The 18,322-nt window shown below is 51.2% G+C and overlaps 1 protein-coding gene across 5 annotated transcripts in view; it reads left to right on the forward strand.

Moving 5' to 3' along the window:
• Positions 1 to 18,322, forward strand: part of ANK1 (ankyrin 1) — a 193,438-nt gene that overhangs the window by 126,836 nt on the left and 48,280 nt on the right. For all 5 annotated transcript variants that reach the window (XM_054565964.1, XM_054565965.1, XM_054565968.1 and 2 more), the window contains exons 5-17: positions 269 to 367; positions 1,417 to 1,602; positions 3,489 to 3,587; positions 4,073 to 4,171; positions 4,440 to 4,538; positions 7,825 to 8,022; positions 9,395 to 9,493; positions 9,937 to 10,035; positions 10,576 to 10,674; positions 11,760 to 11,957; positions 12,519 to 12,617; positions 13,060 to 13,158; positions 16,771 to 16,968. In XM_054565964.1, coding sequence (XP_054421939.1) covers positions 269 to 367; positions 1,417 to 1,602; positions 3,489 to 3,587; positions 4,073 to 4,171; positions 4,440 to 4,538; positions 7,825 to 8,022; positions 9,395 to 9,493; positions 9,937 to 10,035; positions 10,576 to 10,674; positions 11,760 to 11,957; positions 12,519 to 12,617; positions 13,060 to 13,158; positions 16,771 to 16,968 — 1,671 coding nt within the window. The remainder of the gene's footprint in view (positions 1 to 268; positions 368 to 1,416; positions 1,603 to 3,488; positions 3,588 to 4,072; positions 4,172 to 4,439; positions 4,539 to 7,824; positions 8,023 to 9,394; positions 9,494 to 9,936; positions 10,036 to 10,575; positions 10,675 to 11,759; positions 11,958 to 12,518; positions 12,618 to 13,059; positions 13,159 to 16,770; positions 16,969 to 18,322) is intronic.

The following is an 18,322-nucleotide window of genomic DNA, read 5'->3' on the forward strand; positions in this document are numbered from 1 at the left end:
AGGGAAGTGTGTGGGAGAGGCTGATCGATGGTGGCGAGGGGCAGAAACAGGCTTCCGTGGAGTGTTGCCCCCACCTTGTGGCCTTTTGTAATAATCCCACTATGCCGTCTCAAAGGGCAATGAGTTTTTATACCTGGTGGTATATGGGTGGGCCAGGTGAAGACAGGATGAGGAGAGCACTGTCCTTGAGTTGAGAGGATTTTGCGCTGGTTTTAGCATCTTTCACTCCTGTGGGTAAATTGCAATGCCTTTTTCTCTTGGTTTACAGAAGGGCTTCACACCCCTATACATGGCAGCACAAGAGAATCACTTAGAAGTGGTTAAGTTTTTACTGGAGAATGGAGCTAATCAGAATGTAGCCACAGAAGTAAGTACCTTGGGAAATGGCCTCACCAGTGCAAGTCTCTAGGGGTAGGATGTGGTTGTGGGGACACGTGCTCCTGGGCCATGGCTTGAGGTACATCCTGTGTCACGATCAGTGTAAAGTGCCATTGAGCACTCTTGGCCTTCCGGTCACTGCGCTCACCCTGGCTGCTGTCGGCTCTGTAAGGGAGTAAGGGACAGAATCACGGGTCTTGAGAAATGCCCAGACACATAGCAGAGAAATGACATCAGAGTCTAACATGTCACCCCCACTGTTACCAACACTGACAGCTGGACAGGTGAGGGAGGTGTGGGTCTGTATGGCTGACAAGCCTGTTTTGGACCTTAGTGAGAAAGGCTCTTGCCATGAACTCTGTACCTCGGACAAGCCACTTTGATCCCAAGTTTTGTCATTGATGAAGTGATAGAGTTGAACTTCAAGCTAAGGCTTCTCTTGAGCTCTAACATTGTAAGACAGTGATTACGTGATCCTGTTCTTCGTTCTGCTTAGCCAGTTCAGGAGGTCCCCGTATACAACTGAGGGAATTAATAGCAGGAGCTCACAATCAAATTCTAGTGCCTGACATGGTTTCTAGCTTTTGGCAGGTGTTCAATAACATTCGTGAAACGAATAAATAAATACTTGTTTGCCATGTCTAAGGCACTTTCCTGGCACCCGTGGCTGGGGTGAGAGGAGGGTGGGAAAAGAAACAAGGCAGTAAAATGCGTCTCCTAGCACGCGGTCAGACGAGGAGCACGTTCTAAAGGAAAATGAAATGAATTCTCAAGAAAATGAAATAAATTCTCAAGAAAAATTACTGTAGGTTCCGTGAGGTGGCAGAGAAGGTGAGTGGGGCCAGGAGAGGCTGCAGGGAGGAGGGGGTGTTTAAGCAGAGCTTGAAGAATGAGAAGACTTTGAAGAGCAGAGAACTGGAGGCCGAGGGCCCGTCTCGAGCGAGAGCCTGAGGTGTGGACGCGGTGTCCCGCCTTGAGGACAGCCCGTGGTCCATTACAGTCAGAGCAATTTGATCTTTCCTCCTCCCCTCTGGCCAGGACGGCTTCACCCCTCTGGCCGTGGCTCTGCAGCAGGGCCACGAGAACGTGGTGGCACACCTCATCAACTACGGGACGAAGGGGAAGGTGCGCCTCCCTGCCCTGCACATTGCAGCCCGCAACGACGACACCCGGACAGCTGCGGTGCTTCTGCAGAACGACCCCAACCCAGACGTGCTTTCCAAGGTGAGGGCAGCCCGATGGAGGACCAGGAGGATTCTAGAGCCTGGGCCATAGAGGCGTATGGGTTACAGGGCACCGTCAATTCCCAACAAATTCCCCAAGAGCCAACCCAGACCAGAGATGGTGCCAGCCGTGCACACAGAGCACCAGCCCCACAGTGATTTCAGGTCCCCCCCCCCGGCACATGTAAGAGCCCCACTTTGAAGCCCTGGTGGACACCGAGGAAAATCGGCTTGGCGTGGGGCAGGGAATGTTCTTGTCGCTCCAGGCCCTCCAGGAGAGTGTCCAGGCGGGCAGGAGGGGTCTCCGGCCAGAGTGAAACTTGGGAATCCCAGCAGGTGGTGTTCCAGAAACTTCTCCTCCTCCCCTTTCCTGGCTGCCCCCTGGTGGAGGGAGGGAGGTGACCCCGCATATGGAGATGAGGATGTGCTGGGTCATCCCAGGGGCCTGGATAGCTAGCCCTCTGAACGTGCTGTCTAATGTTCTGAGTCACTGCTGACCTACTCTCGGTAAGTTGAGCATGCTCATTTCTTGTCTTACAGCGGGAATGGACTCACGCTGGGTTATTCTCAGAGTCCCCCCACCCCATGGCCACTGGGTTTGGTCTGGAAGGTGCTGATTGTGTTACGTATGGTCTGAGCTTATGGAACAGAAAGATGACTTTGGACCCACCGAGAGGCCAGACATCTGCCTCTGACCGAACAGTTGAGCCATTACACCCTTATAGGGGCTGAATTCAGATCACAGACCCTTCCCCTGACCAGCCTGGCTCAGTGGGTTGGGCATTATTCCTCAAGGCGAAAGGTCGCTAGTTTGATTCCCGGCCAGGGAACAGGCCTGGGTTGCGGGTTCAGTCCGTGGTCAGGTTGTGCACCAGGGAAAGCCAACTGATGTTTCTCTCTCACATTGATATTTCTCACCCTCTCTTTCTCCCTCCCTTTCCTTCTCTCTAAAAAAAAAAAAAATCATAGACCCTCCCACAACTTTTCACACAGTAATTAAAATCTCTTCTAAGTGAGCACTCAGATGAATGGCCCTGCCGAGCTAGAGGTAATCCTGGTCCATGCTTCGTCCACGTGAACCACAAAACGAAGAATACGGGTCACTCAGAGGCAGCACCTAGCTTTTATTTGTATTTTTTGTAGGTTTTTGTATGGAGCTACGTTCTCTCTCTCTCTCTTATTTTTTAAAATTTATTGCGGTGACATTGGTTAATAAGATTATATAGGTTTCAAGTGTCCATTTCTATGATACATGGTCTGGATATTGCAGTGTGTGCCCACCCCCCAAAGTCAAATCACCTTCGGTCACCACGTATATGACTCCCTTTTCCTTTACTACCTGCCCACCCCCGTCCCTCTGGTAACCACCACACTGTTGTCTGAGCCTGTGAGTTTTTGTTTGTTTATTTGTTACTTTAAGTTTTATACCCCAAACATGAGTGAAATCACATAGCTCTAAACTTTTTTCTGACTTGATTTATTTCGCTTAGCATGGCACCCTCAGGGTCCATCCATGTTGTTGCAAATGGAAATATTTCAATCTTTTTTCAGGGCCGAGTAGTATTCCATCATATATATGTACCACATCTTTATCCAGTCGTCTGTCAGACACTTCGGTTGTTTCCATGTCTTGGCCACTGTAAATAATGCCACAATGAACATAAGAGTGCATATAGCCTTGCAAACAAATGTTTTCACCTAGCTTTTGAATATAACTTGTCCTAGACTCTCTTGATACTTTTCGCAAATGTTCTCATCAGTCTAAATCTGCTTTACGTATAGGGTCCTCTGGACCTGCCAACGTTTTCAGAATCCCTGGGCTGATTCTGAGATGCAAATGATAGTACATGGCATGTGACAAGTTGTTCCCCCTCTGTCGTGCCCCAGACAGGGTTTACCCCCCTCCACATCGCAGCTCACTATGAGAACCTCAACGTGGCCCAGCTACTCCTCAACAGGGGAGCCAGCGTCAACTTCACGCCACAGGTGAGGCTCCCGGGCAGGCCCGGGGCGGGGGGCATGTGCAGAAACTGGGTGCTCCCGCCTCTCCTGTGGCAGCCTGATCCCCCGCTCTCCACACGGGCCTGTGGGGGAGGCAGCCCTGGGCTCTATGAGGGCTCCTTCTTCGTGGGTTTCCAATCACACATCCCTCAGTCTCCATTTGCCCCTTGCTGAGGGAGGACACCTGGAGGGCCGGAGACTGGCTTTTTTCTAGGCCAGCCTGTTGACCCAGGGAGACTTGGGCTTGGCCAGCTTGATGTGATTAAACCATGATGCTATCGTCCTTACAGGCTTTGAAATCTTTTTTGGGCGAAAAATGTCCTAATGATAGGCCCAATGTGGCTGTTAGTACCGCCTGCGGTTGTGGGGTGGGGGTGGGGGTCAGCGTGGGGGGCAGGGAGTGGGGTATGGAGCCGCCCCTGTCCACAGGAGGAGGCCATGCCCTGACCGGCCCTGTCCCTCCCCTCCAGAACGGCATCACGCCGCTGCACATCGCCTCCCGCCGGGGGAACGTGATCATGGTGCGGCTCCTGCTGGACCGCGGGGCCCAGATAGAAACAAGGACCAAGGTAGGTGCCAGTGAGCTCTGTGGCAAGGCCCGGGGGGGAGTGCTGGGCTCTCTGTGGGCAGCTGGCGAGGGTCCTGCAGCCCCCCGGAGCAGCCCAAGTGGGAGCCCGGGGGCAGCAGGAAACAGTAGCGGGACAGGGACGGAGTCAAGCTGGTCCTTAAGGAAGCATCATGCTTCTGCGGCTGTAATGACGCTGGGCGCAGTCTTCTCTCCGACCACCTCTGATAGGCGCCTTTGGGGCTTTCTCTTTGTGACTCTGCTTTTTAAAGGATGAATTGACACCTCTCCACTGTGCAGCTCGGAATGGGCACGTGCGAATCTCAGAGATCCTGCTGGACCACGGCGCACCCATCCAAGCCAAAACCAAGGTGCGTGCGTCTTTCCCATGAACAGCATCTTTTACACAGGGCTCCAGGTCAGGCCAGCGTGGGCGCAGATCCCATTTCTGAGAAACAGCGATCCTAACACTGCTAACCGAGCCAGTGTGCGTGATTACCCCAATGCCAGTCACATAGGAGCCCTAATTATTATCTAGATCAGGGTCAGCGATATTTTCTCTAAGGGCCAGGTAGTAAATATTTTTAGGCTTTGCAGGCCATGGTCTCTGTCTCAACGATTCAACTTTGCCATTGTAGCAAGAAAGCAACCGTGGATAATATGCAAACTAGTGGTGGTGTTCCAATAAAACTTTATTTACAAACACAGGCAGCAGGCCAGATTCAACCCACGGGCTGTCCTTGACCATAGCTTTAGATCAACCCTTGTCTATTTCACCCCGGCTCCAGAAAGGACAGGAGCTAAGCCCTTGGAAAAGTCTTCAGAGCTTGGGCCAGACTGAAGTTAAAAAGAAAACAAAACAATTCTTTTCGGTGTCCATGAGGGACCAGAGCCAAGGCCCTCCCTTCGGCTCTGAAATCAGGCCTTCCTGGAGCTACAGGGGTCAGAGCACCCCGGTGCTGCCTGCCCCTCCTCCAGGCCTTTCCCCATTCTTTGGGTGAACTTAGAGGACATGGATTTAGAAAAGCAAAGCAGATACCAGGCCCGTTCATGGTCATAAAAGTGTAGCATCGTTAAAACATGAAAGCCGATTTAATCTCTGACAAATTCTGATGTGAGTATTCTGCAAAGCTGTCTGTAACCGGGGCAGGATTTGCAGCACCAACTGAGGGGTGTGTGTGTGTTTCTATCTCACATAATCCTCCGTTCACGGTTGATTTGCTGTGTGCCTTTGAACGTGTCTCTTACTCTTTCTGTGCCTCTGTTTCCTTATCTGGAGAGTTCTGCTCCTCTCTCTCAGGGCTGCTGGGATGATTACATGAGATAACATCTTTGAAAGTACATATAAAAGCAAAAAACCCTGCCCTGGCTGGAGTGGCTCAGTGGATTGAGGGCCAGCCTGTGAACCAAAGGGTCATTGGTTCGGTTCCCAGTATAGGGCACATGCTGGGGTTGCAGGCCAGGTCCCCAGCAAGGGGCACGGGAAATGCAACCACACATTGGTTTTTATCCTCCTCTTTTTCTCCCTCTCTTCTCCTCTCTAAAAATAAATAAATAATCTTTTTAAGAAAAGCAAAAACCCTCAGATAAATGAAGGTATAATTGCTACTACCAATTATATTATTAGGTCAGGAAATTCACAACATTTTTCCACAGAGGCCCTGTATTTAAACTTGTAAGTATCCTAAGTTAGGAATGATATTACATTATCCAGAGTATTAGAATGGGGCTAAAAAGGATGGTTATGAAAATTCTTTACTGAGAACTTGCTTCTTTTCAATTGGGAAATAGGGTGTGACCTTTTTAAAATGCAGTACATGGAAAGCGCTGTGTTGGTTTGCTAGGGCTGCAGCCACAAAGCACCACACGCCAGCGGCTTAAGCAAAGGGAGGTTATTGTCCCACAGCCCTGGAGGCTGGAGCCGTGTGATCAGCGCCGGCAGGCTTGGTTCCGCTGAGGGCGGGGCGGGAGGACCAGCCTCTGGCCTCTCCCTCAGTTGCTGGTGGTTTGCTGGAATCGTTGGCATTCCCTGGCTTGTGAAAGCATCAGTCACCCAGCTGTCTTCCTCATCTTCCCACGGCATTTTCTCTGTGTGTGTGTGTGTGGGTGTGTGTGTGTGTGTGTGTGTGTGTGTCTGTGTCCAAATTTCTTCCTTTTATAAAACAGCAGACCTGTTGGAATAGGCCCCACACTAATGACTCCTCTTAACTAATTACATCGGCAACGACCCTATTCCCAAATAAGGTCGCATCTTGAGGTCCTGGAGGTTAGAACTTCACTGTGTGCATTTTGAGGGATCACAGTTCAACCCATAACACGAATACCACCTATCACGCAGCCTGATTGTGTTGCTGAAAATCCTTTCAATCATCACTTTCTAAAAGCAGAAGTCCCAGTTTCCTAGCTCATAGCCTTTTCATAGTGCAGCTCCACACCCCCTCACACTTGCCTCTCCTGCGTGTTTAACTGAATACAGGCCCCCGGGTGCCCCTAGGATGGCTGTCCCTGGTACTGCACACGCGGGTTCCTTTGCTGGGAGAGTCTTCCCCCTTTCCCTTCCTGGTGCCGTCCTCGCTCAAGGATCGCCCCCTCCGGGAAGCCTTCTCTCCCTGTGTTTCCGTCCTCATTCTGAATCCACCATCCCATGTACCTCTGTGTTTTGATCATGCTTTCCTTGATGTCGTCATACTGAATAGCAACAATGTATCTCTTTCTATGTCTTTTACCTACCAGCTTCCTTAGGCCAGGGATTGTGTCTGTTCTCTTCTGTTTCCCCAGAGCTTTACCAATACCTGCTGTACATTAATCATTTAATTAACCTTTTCTGAACTACTGTCTGAATGAATGAGTCTCCTCAGTCTTTAATTTTTTTAAATAAATTGCTATCTAAGAAGCAGAATCCTTAACAAAATTTATTTATTTATTTTATCCTCACGGAAAGACATGCTTATTGATTTTAGAGAGAGGGGAAGGGAGGGAGGGGGAGAAACATTGAGCAGGTGCCTTTCATACATGTCCCAACCAGGGACTGAACCTGCAACCTAAGTACGTGCCCTGACCGGGAATCAAACACACAGCCTTTTGGGTTAACATTCCAATCAGCTGAGCCACGCTGGCCAGAGCTCCTTAACAAATTTTTAAGTGACATGTATTTGTTTGGAGCAAAGAACAGAAGGATTTAGACCCAACTTCCATTTTATCATCATTCATTCATTCAAAACCACATTGATTAAGGACCACACTACATGGGTTACATGCATGTATGGGGCACTGTGGGCTTATAGAAGAGAGAGTAGGCACGGTCACTGATCTTAAGAGGCTAGTAAGTAAGGAGAGGAGATACGCACACCTGAAAAGTTATATATGAACATAATTCAGCAAGTACAAGAATAAGGTCCCAGTGAGTGGCACGGAGAAGAGAAGCCCACAGCTGTAGAGCGGTCAGGGAAGAGGCGGACCTGGCTAGGGCTGGCTGGGAGGTTTTGGCGGGGCGGACCGAAGAGTGTGGGCAGAGCCCCGCGTGAGCACGGACTCGGGAGCCACGCAAAGTGTCGTGTCGGGAAGAAGTAGGGAGTGAGGTTGGAGTCATTGCCCTGAATTGCCGTGTTCTGTCCCCGGGAGCCTTTGTGACTACTTGTTTTTTCCCTCTTCACCCAGAACGGCTTGTCCCCAATTCACATGGCGGCTCAGGGAGACCACCTTGACTGTGTCCGACTTCTATTGCAATACAACGCGGAGATAGATGATATCACCCTGGATCACCTGACCCCACTCCACGTAGCAGCCCACTGTGGCCATCACAGAGTGGCCAAGGTCCTTTTGGATAAAGGGGCCAAACCAAACTCCAGAGCGCTGGTGAGTGGGAGGTTATTGGAGAAGATGCCAGAGGGGCAAGGGCCGAGGTGGGGTGGGACCAGGGCCACGTGGCGGAGCCTTGTTGGGGGGCACCAGCTGGCACCTGGTTCTACTCCCGAGATTGCCGAGGTTGGGAGGTGTCGGGCATGCGAAGGCCCACGGGGTGTGGCATCACACAGGCAGGACAGGAACCCCTAAGGACTGTGGTCCCCAGCAACTGGCCGAGGTCGGGGGAGGGCGTGGGCCCAGGGAGCAGAGCTCACAGTGTGCACCTGGGTGGGGTGTACCACTCCATCTGAGCCAGGCCCAGAGCCGAGGCACAGAGGTTTCTTAGAGACTTCCTGGCTCTTTTATATGCTTTGTGGACGAGTGAAATGGCCTGAGCTAAGCCTCCTGCCTCTGCCGAGGGGCTTGTGGCATTCATGCTGCTTGCATAGAGGTGAGTTCAGGCCAAAGCTCGCCCCGTCCTGGGTGGGTCAGGGACTCGCTGGGGCCGGAGCTCTACGCAGAGCCTCTCCCCTCTGCCCCTTTCCAAGGGAAGAGAATTTAGCAGGCAGAATAGTCTCCAGGGCCTGCAAGGATGGCACATTCGCTCATTCAGAAAGCTGCTGTCGAGCTCTTGCCACGTGCCAGGCGCTGTTCTAGGGGAGGCAGAGGCCCTCAGCCTCCACACTGTTGACATGTTGAGCCTGATGTTATTTTGTTCTGGGGGCTGGTCTGAGCCCTGCGGAATGCTTAGCAGCATCGCTGGCCTCTACCTGCCAGGTGCTAATGGCAAGCCTCCCCGGGTTGTGACAATCAAAAATATCTCCAGACATTGCCAGAGGCCCCCAAGGTGGGGTTGGGGGACAAAGTCTCCCCCACACTTGGAGAGCCACTGCTTTAGAGGGAGAAAGCTCTGGAAAAAAAACAAGCAAACAGACCAAAGCAAGCAAATAAATATCCCTGCCCTTGTAGGGTTTACATTTTAGCACATCTCTTTAGAGCAGAGCTGATGCACAGAAATCCATTCACTAAAAGTGATCGTCAGTTTCTGGGAAGAGGGAGCCTGATTTGCTTGACAAAAGTACTCTTTATTGTAAATTTCCCCTTGAGGAAATTTTAAACAGCATGCTCTTTTAGTGCATCCAAAAATATGATTAAATTTTTAAAAAAGGGTTATAGACAACATGCTCGGGAACGTGCCTGGTAGATAAAATGAGAGCCACCTGCCTCTTCAGTGATGTGCAGTAATTGACTCTCTGGTCTGTGGGAGGTCGCTGGCGAGCTGGGGCCGCGGCTGCCTTTTAATCAGCAAGGCAGCCTGGGTGCTCCTCGGGCTCACGTGTAAGCAAGCGCCTGTGTGTCTGTCTCTCTTTGTGTGGGGCCGCAGAATGGCTTCACCCCCCTACACATCGCCTGCAAGAAGAACCACGTCCGTGTCATGGAGCTGCTGCTGAAGACAGGAGCCTCCATTGACGCCGTCACCGAGGTAGGAGAGGCTCTGCAGATGAACGGGTGGTGTCCTGTCATATCCTCCCCCCCGCCCCCAATCCCCAGCCTTCCTCTGGGAGCCTCCTGGGGAGTTGTTCTTTGTAGCTACGTGTGGCTACAGGGGTGTGTGTACATACAAGCCTAGACTGCTCCAAGGAAAAAACCAGGGGTGACTAAGACAAGGGCACATGTATCAAGTCTCAGGGCGCTTTCTAAGACCAGCTGCAATTTTTTGAGCTGTAACAGTGGGCAGGATCATCCTGGAGTGACTTTTTTCCCTCTAGTTGTTTTCCTGGAAATGAATCCATCTCATTGAACTCCCTTTCCTTGGAAAACCATTCCAGAGCAGCGAGAGGCAACAAGCCTTAACACCCGGGTGGTGTCTTCTCTGGAGGGGCAGGAAAGCCTCCTCTCTTCTCATTCCTGTCTTGTCTGTTCCAGTCTGGCCTGACGCCTCTCCACGTGGCCTCCTTCATGGGGCACCTGCCCATCGTGAAGAACCTCCTGCAGCGCGGGGCGTCGCCCAATGTCTCCAACGTGGTAAGCCCACGGGGAGAGCAAGGGCTCTTTCTCGGCACCAGGAGCTCAGAGGGGAGCTTTAGCCAGTGATCCTTAGATCTCCCGGGGGATAGAAGTACAGTTCTCAGAAGAGCAGAGGCTTCAGACTTGGGGAGAACATCCGTATATACTGATGCTTTTCCAGTTAAACTCGTCACACATCTGTAAGTCTCGGAGTGGGGGAGCATATTTTGAACAATAATCTGGGAACTTCTGTAAGTGTTATCTAGGAACACATTTGCATTTTTAAACATTCATGAGCTCTGGGATTTACTTGTAAGTATACTGAGGACACACACACACACACACACACACACACAAACACAAACACACACACACACACACCCCCACACCCCCGCCCGGCATCAGCAGGCTAACGGCTGAAGGAGCTGCCTGCTGGGGCAGCTCCACCTCTTGGACGAAAACGAGCCAAGCTTCTCCAGCTCACCCTCTCGAGCTCTGCGTGTGTCCTTTTGGAAACCCAGCATGTATTAACACATCTATAATTTTGTTATTTTGCAGAAAGTGGAGACCCCGCTACACATGGCAGCCAGGGCAGGGCACACAGAGGTTGCCAAATACTTGCTCCAGAACAAAGCCAAAGTCAATGCCAAGGCCAAGGTGCGTTCCGGAGGCGGGAAGAATCCTGGGATGCAAGCAATTCGAGCTCAATGAGGAGGAATCCATCCTAATTAGAGGCCTGGCTGTAGTGCCGGTGGCACAAAGATTCCCGTGGCCGTTGCACTAAACACTCAGACTCTGCTTTGCAGGGGTTCTGACAAGACCAGAGACAATTTTGCATCAGAACTGTGTTTCTTTAGGATGATGAAAGCCCAGGGAGCATGGCTGGCCTGCAGCGTTCATTGGCCTGGAAGGGTTTCATAGTGGTTAGAGTCGTAGGATAAGAAGAGAAGCAGCTTTTTAAAGAAAGGATTGCCAGTCAAAATCAGTCAGGAATGACTTAATCTAAACATGGATGCTTCCTGCTTGTAAGAAGCATTTTCGAGTATTGGGTGCATGGAGGATAAGAAAGGCTGCCAAGTTTGCAAGTTGAACGGCTTTGGCCAAGAGCAGGCTCTCCTAGCCTGCAGGGGACAAAGGCTCCGTTAGAGTCAGGACTCTGATTTCTGTTGGGACCACATGAGGGAGGCCCCCAGCTGGGCCCAATAACACAGAGACCTCACCCACTAGACCCTTTCAGCATCAGGCATAAACAGGAAGGGGTGGGATGGGCGAAAGGTCCCCATTCCGCTTCAGCAGTTTAGACTCTAATGACCCCAAGGCAGTGTCTAAGAGAAAGACAAGCGCCCACTAAGGACTGACTCGGGAAACAGCTGTCGGCACTACAACTCACTGAGTCCTATCACATCCCAAATACTGTGTGAAACATCCTATATATACTATCTGCTTGATCCTAACCATAGTCCTAGGGGTTTAATATTATCACTTCCATGTCACAGATGAGAAGGCTGAGCCTTTGGGCAACTAAGTAGAAATGACTAACTTGAGGAGTTGTGAGAGACAGCACATTGGCTTCTGTAACTCAGAGATGTGATTTGAATTCCATCTCTTCACCTTACCAGCTGTATGACCTTGAGAAAGTCACTAACCTCTCTGAGCATCATCTTCCTCCTTTGCAAAATGAAGCTTTGGATTAAGTAGCCTTAGTATTGTTCTGTTCTTTTTTTTTTCACTTCGGGTTCCAGGATGACCAGACCCCACTTCACTGTGCAGCTCGCATTGGCCACACAAACATGGTGAAGCTCCTGCTAGAAAACAATGCCAACCCCAACCTGGCCACTACAGCCGGGCACACCCCCCTGCACATTGCAGCCCGAGAGGGCCACGTGGAAACGGTCCTGGCCCTTCTGGAAAAGGAAGCCTCCCAGGCTTGCATGACCAAGGTACAGCCTTTCTCTTCCTGTTCTCTAGGTGACTAGCACAGGCTGTCACTGCCGGGCCTGGGGCACAGGAGGGCCACTGCCACCTGCTCCTCTGTGCCAGGGCCAGCACCCACAGGACTAGCCACCGTCTGTGAGCCTGATAGGTCATCATTCTGCCCCAGCAAGGGGGTGGACTATAGTTTCTCATTCATCCACCGAGCCTTCATCCATGTATTTTAAAATCGCTATTTGCTTAGCACCTGCTCTAGGCAAATTGGACAAGTTCTGGGATACAAGAAGGAGTAAGACCCAACCCTGCCCTCAATGAGCTAGCGGTCCAGTCACAACAAAGGGTGGTTTTATGCTCACCAGGAGAGGCGTGGGTGGCGGGTGTTGGAGGAAGCCTGCTGACTGCCGAGGTCTTGGCGTCCGGGGGGGATCGGACATGCTGTGCCCTGTATTTGACTGGCGTCCCCCTGCCTGTTAAGGTGGGACGCCTCCTTTGCCTTGGGCCCTTGCCCCTTGCCCCAGGGAGGGCAGCTGTGGCTCCCCATGGTTCTGACAGCCTGTGTTTCTCCTCAGAAAGGATTTACCCCTCTCCATGTGGCGGCCAAGTATGGGAAGGCTCGGGTGGCGGAGGTGCTACTGGAACGGGACGCGCATCCAAATGCAGCCGGAAAGGTGAGTTTGCTTTTCTCTCCCTCTCTCAGGTCGGAAGCCAGGACAAAAGATAAATTCGACTACTTGTGAAGAGTGCCTCTTGTCTAAGCCCACTTCATCCATCTTTTGAATGGGCAGCTACCTAGAGAGAATGACCTTTGGGAAGACTGATCTTTCTGACAAAGGCCTTGACCTTCTAGAAAGACCTGGTGGCCTATTCCCAGCAAGTGTGCTGATAGCACCGCCCCATCAGGCTCAGCAGGGATGAGGAGGTGGCCCTGGGTCTGGCTGGTTATGCTCTTAGTGAATTCTGTCAAGATTGGTCCTGGAAGCATTTTTAATCAGACTGTATAAAGGAAGTGATGTAGATCCCAGAATGGTGCTGCCCATAGCTAAAGAAACCCCTAAGGAGAAAGTCAACTGAGTGAAAGCTGTTCTCTTTGTCGGTCTTGCCCCGCTGCAGAATGGCCTCACTCCCCTGCACGTGGCCGTGCATCACAACCACCTGGACATCGTCAAGCTGCTGCTGCCCCGGGGTGGCTCCCCGCACAGTCCTGCTTGGGTAAGCCTGCCGGTCCGCACCGCGGGAGGGCAGTCCAGGCCGAGCGAGGGGTCTCGTAGCCTCGGCCCCCGGAGAGCAGACCGCCTGCCCCTCCCTCCGGGCGGCCTGTTCCAGAAGCAGACAAAGGGCTTTGGTGTTTTGCTTTTATTTTTACCTCAGAAACCTTGCCCCACTGTCACAAATGTAACCTGCAGTCTAATCACCACTATTTGAGGACCAGGAGTGGGGTGGGAAGTGGATAACACTTCTTAGCAACAGGTTACCTCACAGAGGTGGATTCTTTTTACGCCACAGATGTGTTCCCCAAAGCGCTGAGTGTCTGCTGAGATTTGCACCTGTGCTGTCCAAGGTCAGCAGTCAGCACGTGCAGGAATCTCCACGGGTGGTCCGTCTTGTTCTCCGCTTCCAGTGCACTGGCCGCACATTGAGAAATATTCAGGGCTGGGGGTGAACTGGCTGGAAACTTGAAGCAAGCACCGCCCCCCCCCCCCAAATCTATATGTTTTATGAGTTCAGACTTTTAGATCGTGGTGTTTTCTGACGAGGCACACCCTGTATGTCATGTGGTAGACATGTGACCAGTGTGCTGGCTTCCTGCGCTGCTCAGAGTGGCAGGTTCATTGCCTCTTAAGGGAACCCGGGTAAAGGGAGCTACTAGGCTTGCTTATTATGTAAGAGCAGACTGGCAGGGGTGGGAGGGGTAACACAAGGTGTAGGGATAAAACAGAGGATCATTTTATGGGGTGGGGCGGGGGGTTAGGCTGCCCCTGTAGGATGGAAGGGTGTGCAGAGTTTGTCTGGGAGGAGAGGGGCGCTGTGGGGCTGGTGGCCACGCACAGGAGTAGGGGCTAGGAGGGGGAGCGGGGCTTAGATAAGAAGGACACAAGCCATCCCTGCATTCAGGAGCTCGCCATTCCGCCATTTGATAGGCAGCCGAGGCTGAGGGGCATGATTCTGGGAGAGCGCACCCCCGTGCTCGGCCAGGTGGGAGTCCGAGCGTGGTCTCTCAGGAGGGAGCTGGGAGGGTGGGTTGGTCTGGGATTCCAGCGGACACCTGCTGACTTCATGGGGACGCAGCCAAGTCAGGGAAAACCAGTGTGGGCCTTCAGTTTGTTTGTCCTCCTCAGAATGGATGCTCATCTGAGTTTTGCGGCCTCACTTTCCTGCAGACGGTGTCGCCCAGATGCCCCTGTCTCCTGGGGCTCCCATCCCTGTTGCTGTTGTAGCAAAGCCCACGTCACTGTGTAGACAGAGCATGCGGCCCTGCTAAGATGTGACTTACTCCTGCGTCTAAAAATAAAAAGCTGGACTCCCCTCCTCCTCGCTCCCCTCCTTTGCACAGAAGAAATCAGAGCCAGGTTCATGGTATTTAAGGAGAGATTTATCCAAGCACAAACGCTGTACAGATGGGGTTTGTTTCCACGGCAAAAATAGTTTACCAAGTCGTCTGGCAATTTTGTAGAATTTCACATGCAAATCTCTCTGCACCCAAACCAAACCCTCCCCTTTCTCATTTTGATGCTAATGTTGTTTTAACGTTTAGGCAGCTCTCTCCACCGTGCCTGCCTGTGGATGAGCTCACTTCCTGAGGAAGCTGAGCCTTTCACTGGCACCTGGCCCTCCCTAACCTCTCCCTGATCCCCTGCCTCCGGGCTCATGTCCTTGTCACCTACAGGTCCTGGTTTGGAGGAAGCTCCGAGAGGCGGTCCCTGTTGTGAGGCGGACAGTTGTAGCCCAGCGTCCACCAGGGTTGCCTGGCAGTGGGCCCTTGTTCCAGGGAGGAAGCCACCTCCAGGGCCAGCCTGCCCTTTGGTGGGACAGGGTGCCATCCTTGCCAGGGTGTCTTCCCTCCTCAGAAGGGACACTCACCTGAATTTGGGAGAATCTTGGGCCTCCCTAGACCTTCTCAGTCCGAATCTACATTTTAACAGTGCGGACACCCCAGCTGCCCCAGAGGCCCGGGACTCTGATTATGCTTCCCTAAATATACTTTGAATTGCTCGAGTCTTTGGTACATGAAGAGAGGTCCTAATGAGTGTTGCTGGTAGGCAGTGAATGCCTGCAGTGGGCCAGGCACCAGGGGGCGTTCAGCTGCCTCATCCCAGCTCATCCCGGCGGTTGAACAGAGTAGGCGCTCCCCGGTGCTCCGAGAGCATGGCCGCCCCTTGGGGACGGCTCCAAATCTCAGGCTTGCTCCGCTGAACCACACCTCTTTTCTTTGTTCTCGTTTGATGTAGTACAGAATTCATTTTGTTTAATTAACTTTATTATAATCCAAATGCCGATCTTGCTATGGGAAAACAACCTACAGAGAAGAATTTAATGTTTTCTCGTAACATAATCAAATTAAAAAAGAGAAACACTCAAATGGCTTATCTTACATAATTGTTTAAATGGAAAGATTTTTTAACTCAATTTAATTCTTTGGGTAAATTACGCCTTTGCATTTCTCCATAAAATCCACCTTGTAGTGGGTCTTTCCCAGTCCCCCCAAAAATCCCTTTACTGGGACTTCGCTCTGTTAGTCAGCCCCTTTCCTCTTTGGCCCTTTTCTCATCAGTGACCCTGCAGAATGGGAAGTGCTGGTTTCCCCAGGAAGACCATCGCTGGCCGGGAGACGGGCTTCTCTGGGACAGCGCAAAGGATGCTGGCCAGGGCAGGGGACCATATGCCTTGTGCCATCTGCTCTGGGGCTGGGTGGGCATATGCTTAGAAAGTCACAGGTCCTGCTCAGAAGTCCCGAGGCCTGGCCCCGCATTAGCTGCATCCTCCTTTGAGAACGTCCTGGTGCCAAAAGTGAAAGAAACAAGAAAAGCCAGCCAGATAAACAGTGCACGGTGGCATAGCTGATTTACTTTGGGGGCTGAAAATGTCTTGTGGACCATATACCAAAGTTTATTATTTCTCTCTCTTAATTTTGGAAATCTCCGTCATGTACTCTTGTATTTGATCTATTCAACAACTTTAAGAACAAGGTAGATGTTATTGTCCACTTTTAATGGCTTAAAAAAAATACAAAAGAAGTCTAGAAGTTGCTGAGTAGCTTGCCCCCATTGCACAGCTAGTTAGGGTGGAACCGGACTGACGCCACATTCCCAAGTCCCTTGCCAGGTATATGTCCTCTTACACCACCTGCCTAAAGCTGGCAAGCCCAGGGGGGCACTTGGCCCAGTTACACAGGGAAAGAAGTGCTCTGCTCCTTTTCTTTTATGAAATGGTGGGGGTGGGGGGTTCTTAAAGCAGGAAGGAGGAAATGGGAACCTTTTATTTCCTTACACGCCTAGTTTTCTAGGTGTTCTATAGGCGGCCTAATTGCATCTTATCATCTGTTGGTGAGAGTGCTCCCTGCACAGCAGTTTGTCAGAGAAGGAAACAGAAAATAGACGATGAAAGAAGGTGCAGGATGTGTGCTGGCTTGTGGGGCCTCTCCAAATCACACAGGCGCGGTTGGCTTGTTGGTTTCCTGAAGTCGCCCTCCTGGGGGACACCAGCCCTGCTTGGTGGGGGTCCAGCAGGCCAGAAGCTAGGCCTAGCCCTCCCTCCGAGGGCGACATTTAAGGCACGTGCTCATGTTGTCAGCTCAGCCTTGCTGGAACCATTCCTCTGTTTCAGAACGGCTACACCCCTTTGCACATCGCTGCCAAGCAGAACCAGATGGAGGTGGCCCGTAGCCTGCTGCAGTACGGGGCGTCAGCGAATGCGGAGTCGGTACAAGGCGTGACACCCCTTCACCTGGCTGCCCAGGAGGGTCATGCAGAGATGGTGGCTCTGCTACTCTCCAAACAAGCCAACGGCAACCTGGGGAACAAGGTAAATATGGCACCTTCAAATGGGCCCTCTGGTCTCAGTGATGGTTTAGTGTTAGCTAACTAGATATTATGGCTGAATAGCGAGCGCCCACTGTGTGCCCAGGTTCTGAATGAGGTGTGTGTGTCTACGTGTGTAAGTCTCACAGCAGCCCTTTGTAGATTTTATCTTAGTTTTATCAATGAAAAAAACAGATTCAGAGAATCTGTCATTCCCAAGGTTGTACGACCCCGAGGCTATGTGGTGCCCAAGTCTTTGCTGATTCTTTCTAAATAGGTTGGTTCAAGAACCTGTAAAATGGTCAATATTAAAATCCACAGGACACTTTCCCAAATATAGGCCAGTGTTACATTCCGGAATGTATTAAATAATTTGGTACTAAATATTCTTTTTCAGTGGGGAAGATATTTTTAAGAATGCCAACCTATACATTCAACTAGGGGTTCTCAATCCAGAGACTCTTAGCATACAAGTCTGAAACCTTCCAAATTTGTACACATTTTAGGATGATGGGCATGTGAGCATTTTTCTGGATGAAGTCTTCATGGTTTCCATCAGTCTCTCAAAGAGATGCGTGACCCAAGAGAGACTAAGAATTGCTTCTTTTTCAAAATAGTTATTGAAATACAGTTCATATACTATGAAATTCACCCTTTTCATTATATCCTATTCAGTGGTTTTTGGTATATTTGTAGAATTGGGCAACCATCACCACTATCTGATTTCAGAACATTTTTGTCACCCAGAAAGGAAACTTCATACCCATTAGCTGCCACTTCCTATGTGCACCAAACCCCCCAGTCCCTGGCAACCACTAATATACTTTCTGTCACTATGAGTTTGCCTATTCTGGACATTTCATAAAAGTGGAATCATTCAATACGAAGGGCCACTTCTTGATGATAAGTGAACATAATATAGTTTCAGAAAGGCAAACATTTTAAGGATAACTTATGATTTCTTAAAAACCTGTAGCTCCATTGGCTCTTAATTCAGGTTGGGACAGGTGACCCCCAGGAAGGAAGCGTCATGGTAGGACCCTGAGTGAGATTCTCGGGTTCTTCTTCGTGCCATTTGTCCTGGAGACACCCTCACTCACCCACACACCGCCTTTATGAGGCAGGTGACTGTTACCCCGGGGATTAGGCAGGGGGCTTGGACTCACCGAGGGGACTCCCTTGGGCCAGCCTGAGGGAGAGGCACTGCGCATGGGCCGTGGGTCAGTACAGAAGACAGAGGCGGGCAGGGAGAGTCCTTGGAGGAAGGACGGGCCCTGCCCCCTGCCCTTGATTGCAGAAGAATTGCAGCTTCGTTTGCCCACAGTTAGCAAAACAGGTTGAGGTCCGCGGATACAGAG

The sequence above is a fragment of the Pteronotus mesoamericanus genome, unplaced genomic scaffold, assembly GCF_021234165.1.
Source record: "Pteronotus mesoamericanus isolate MK-2021 breed Mesoamerican mustached bat unplaced genomic scaffold, CSHL_Meso_final contig_169, whole genome shotgun sequence".
In the NCBI taxonomy this organism is placed as follows: Eukaryota; Metazoa; Chordata; class Mammalia; order Chiroptera; family Mormoopidae; genus Pteronotus; species Pteronotus mesoamericanus.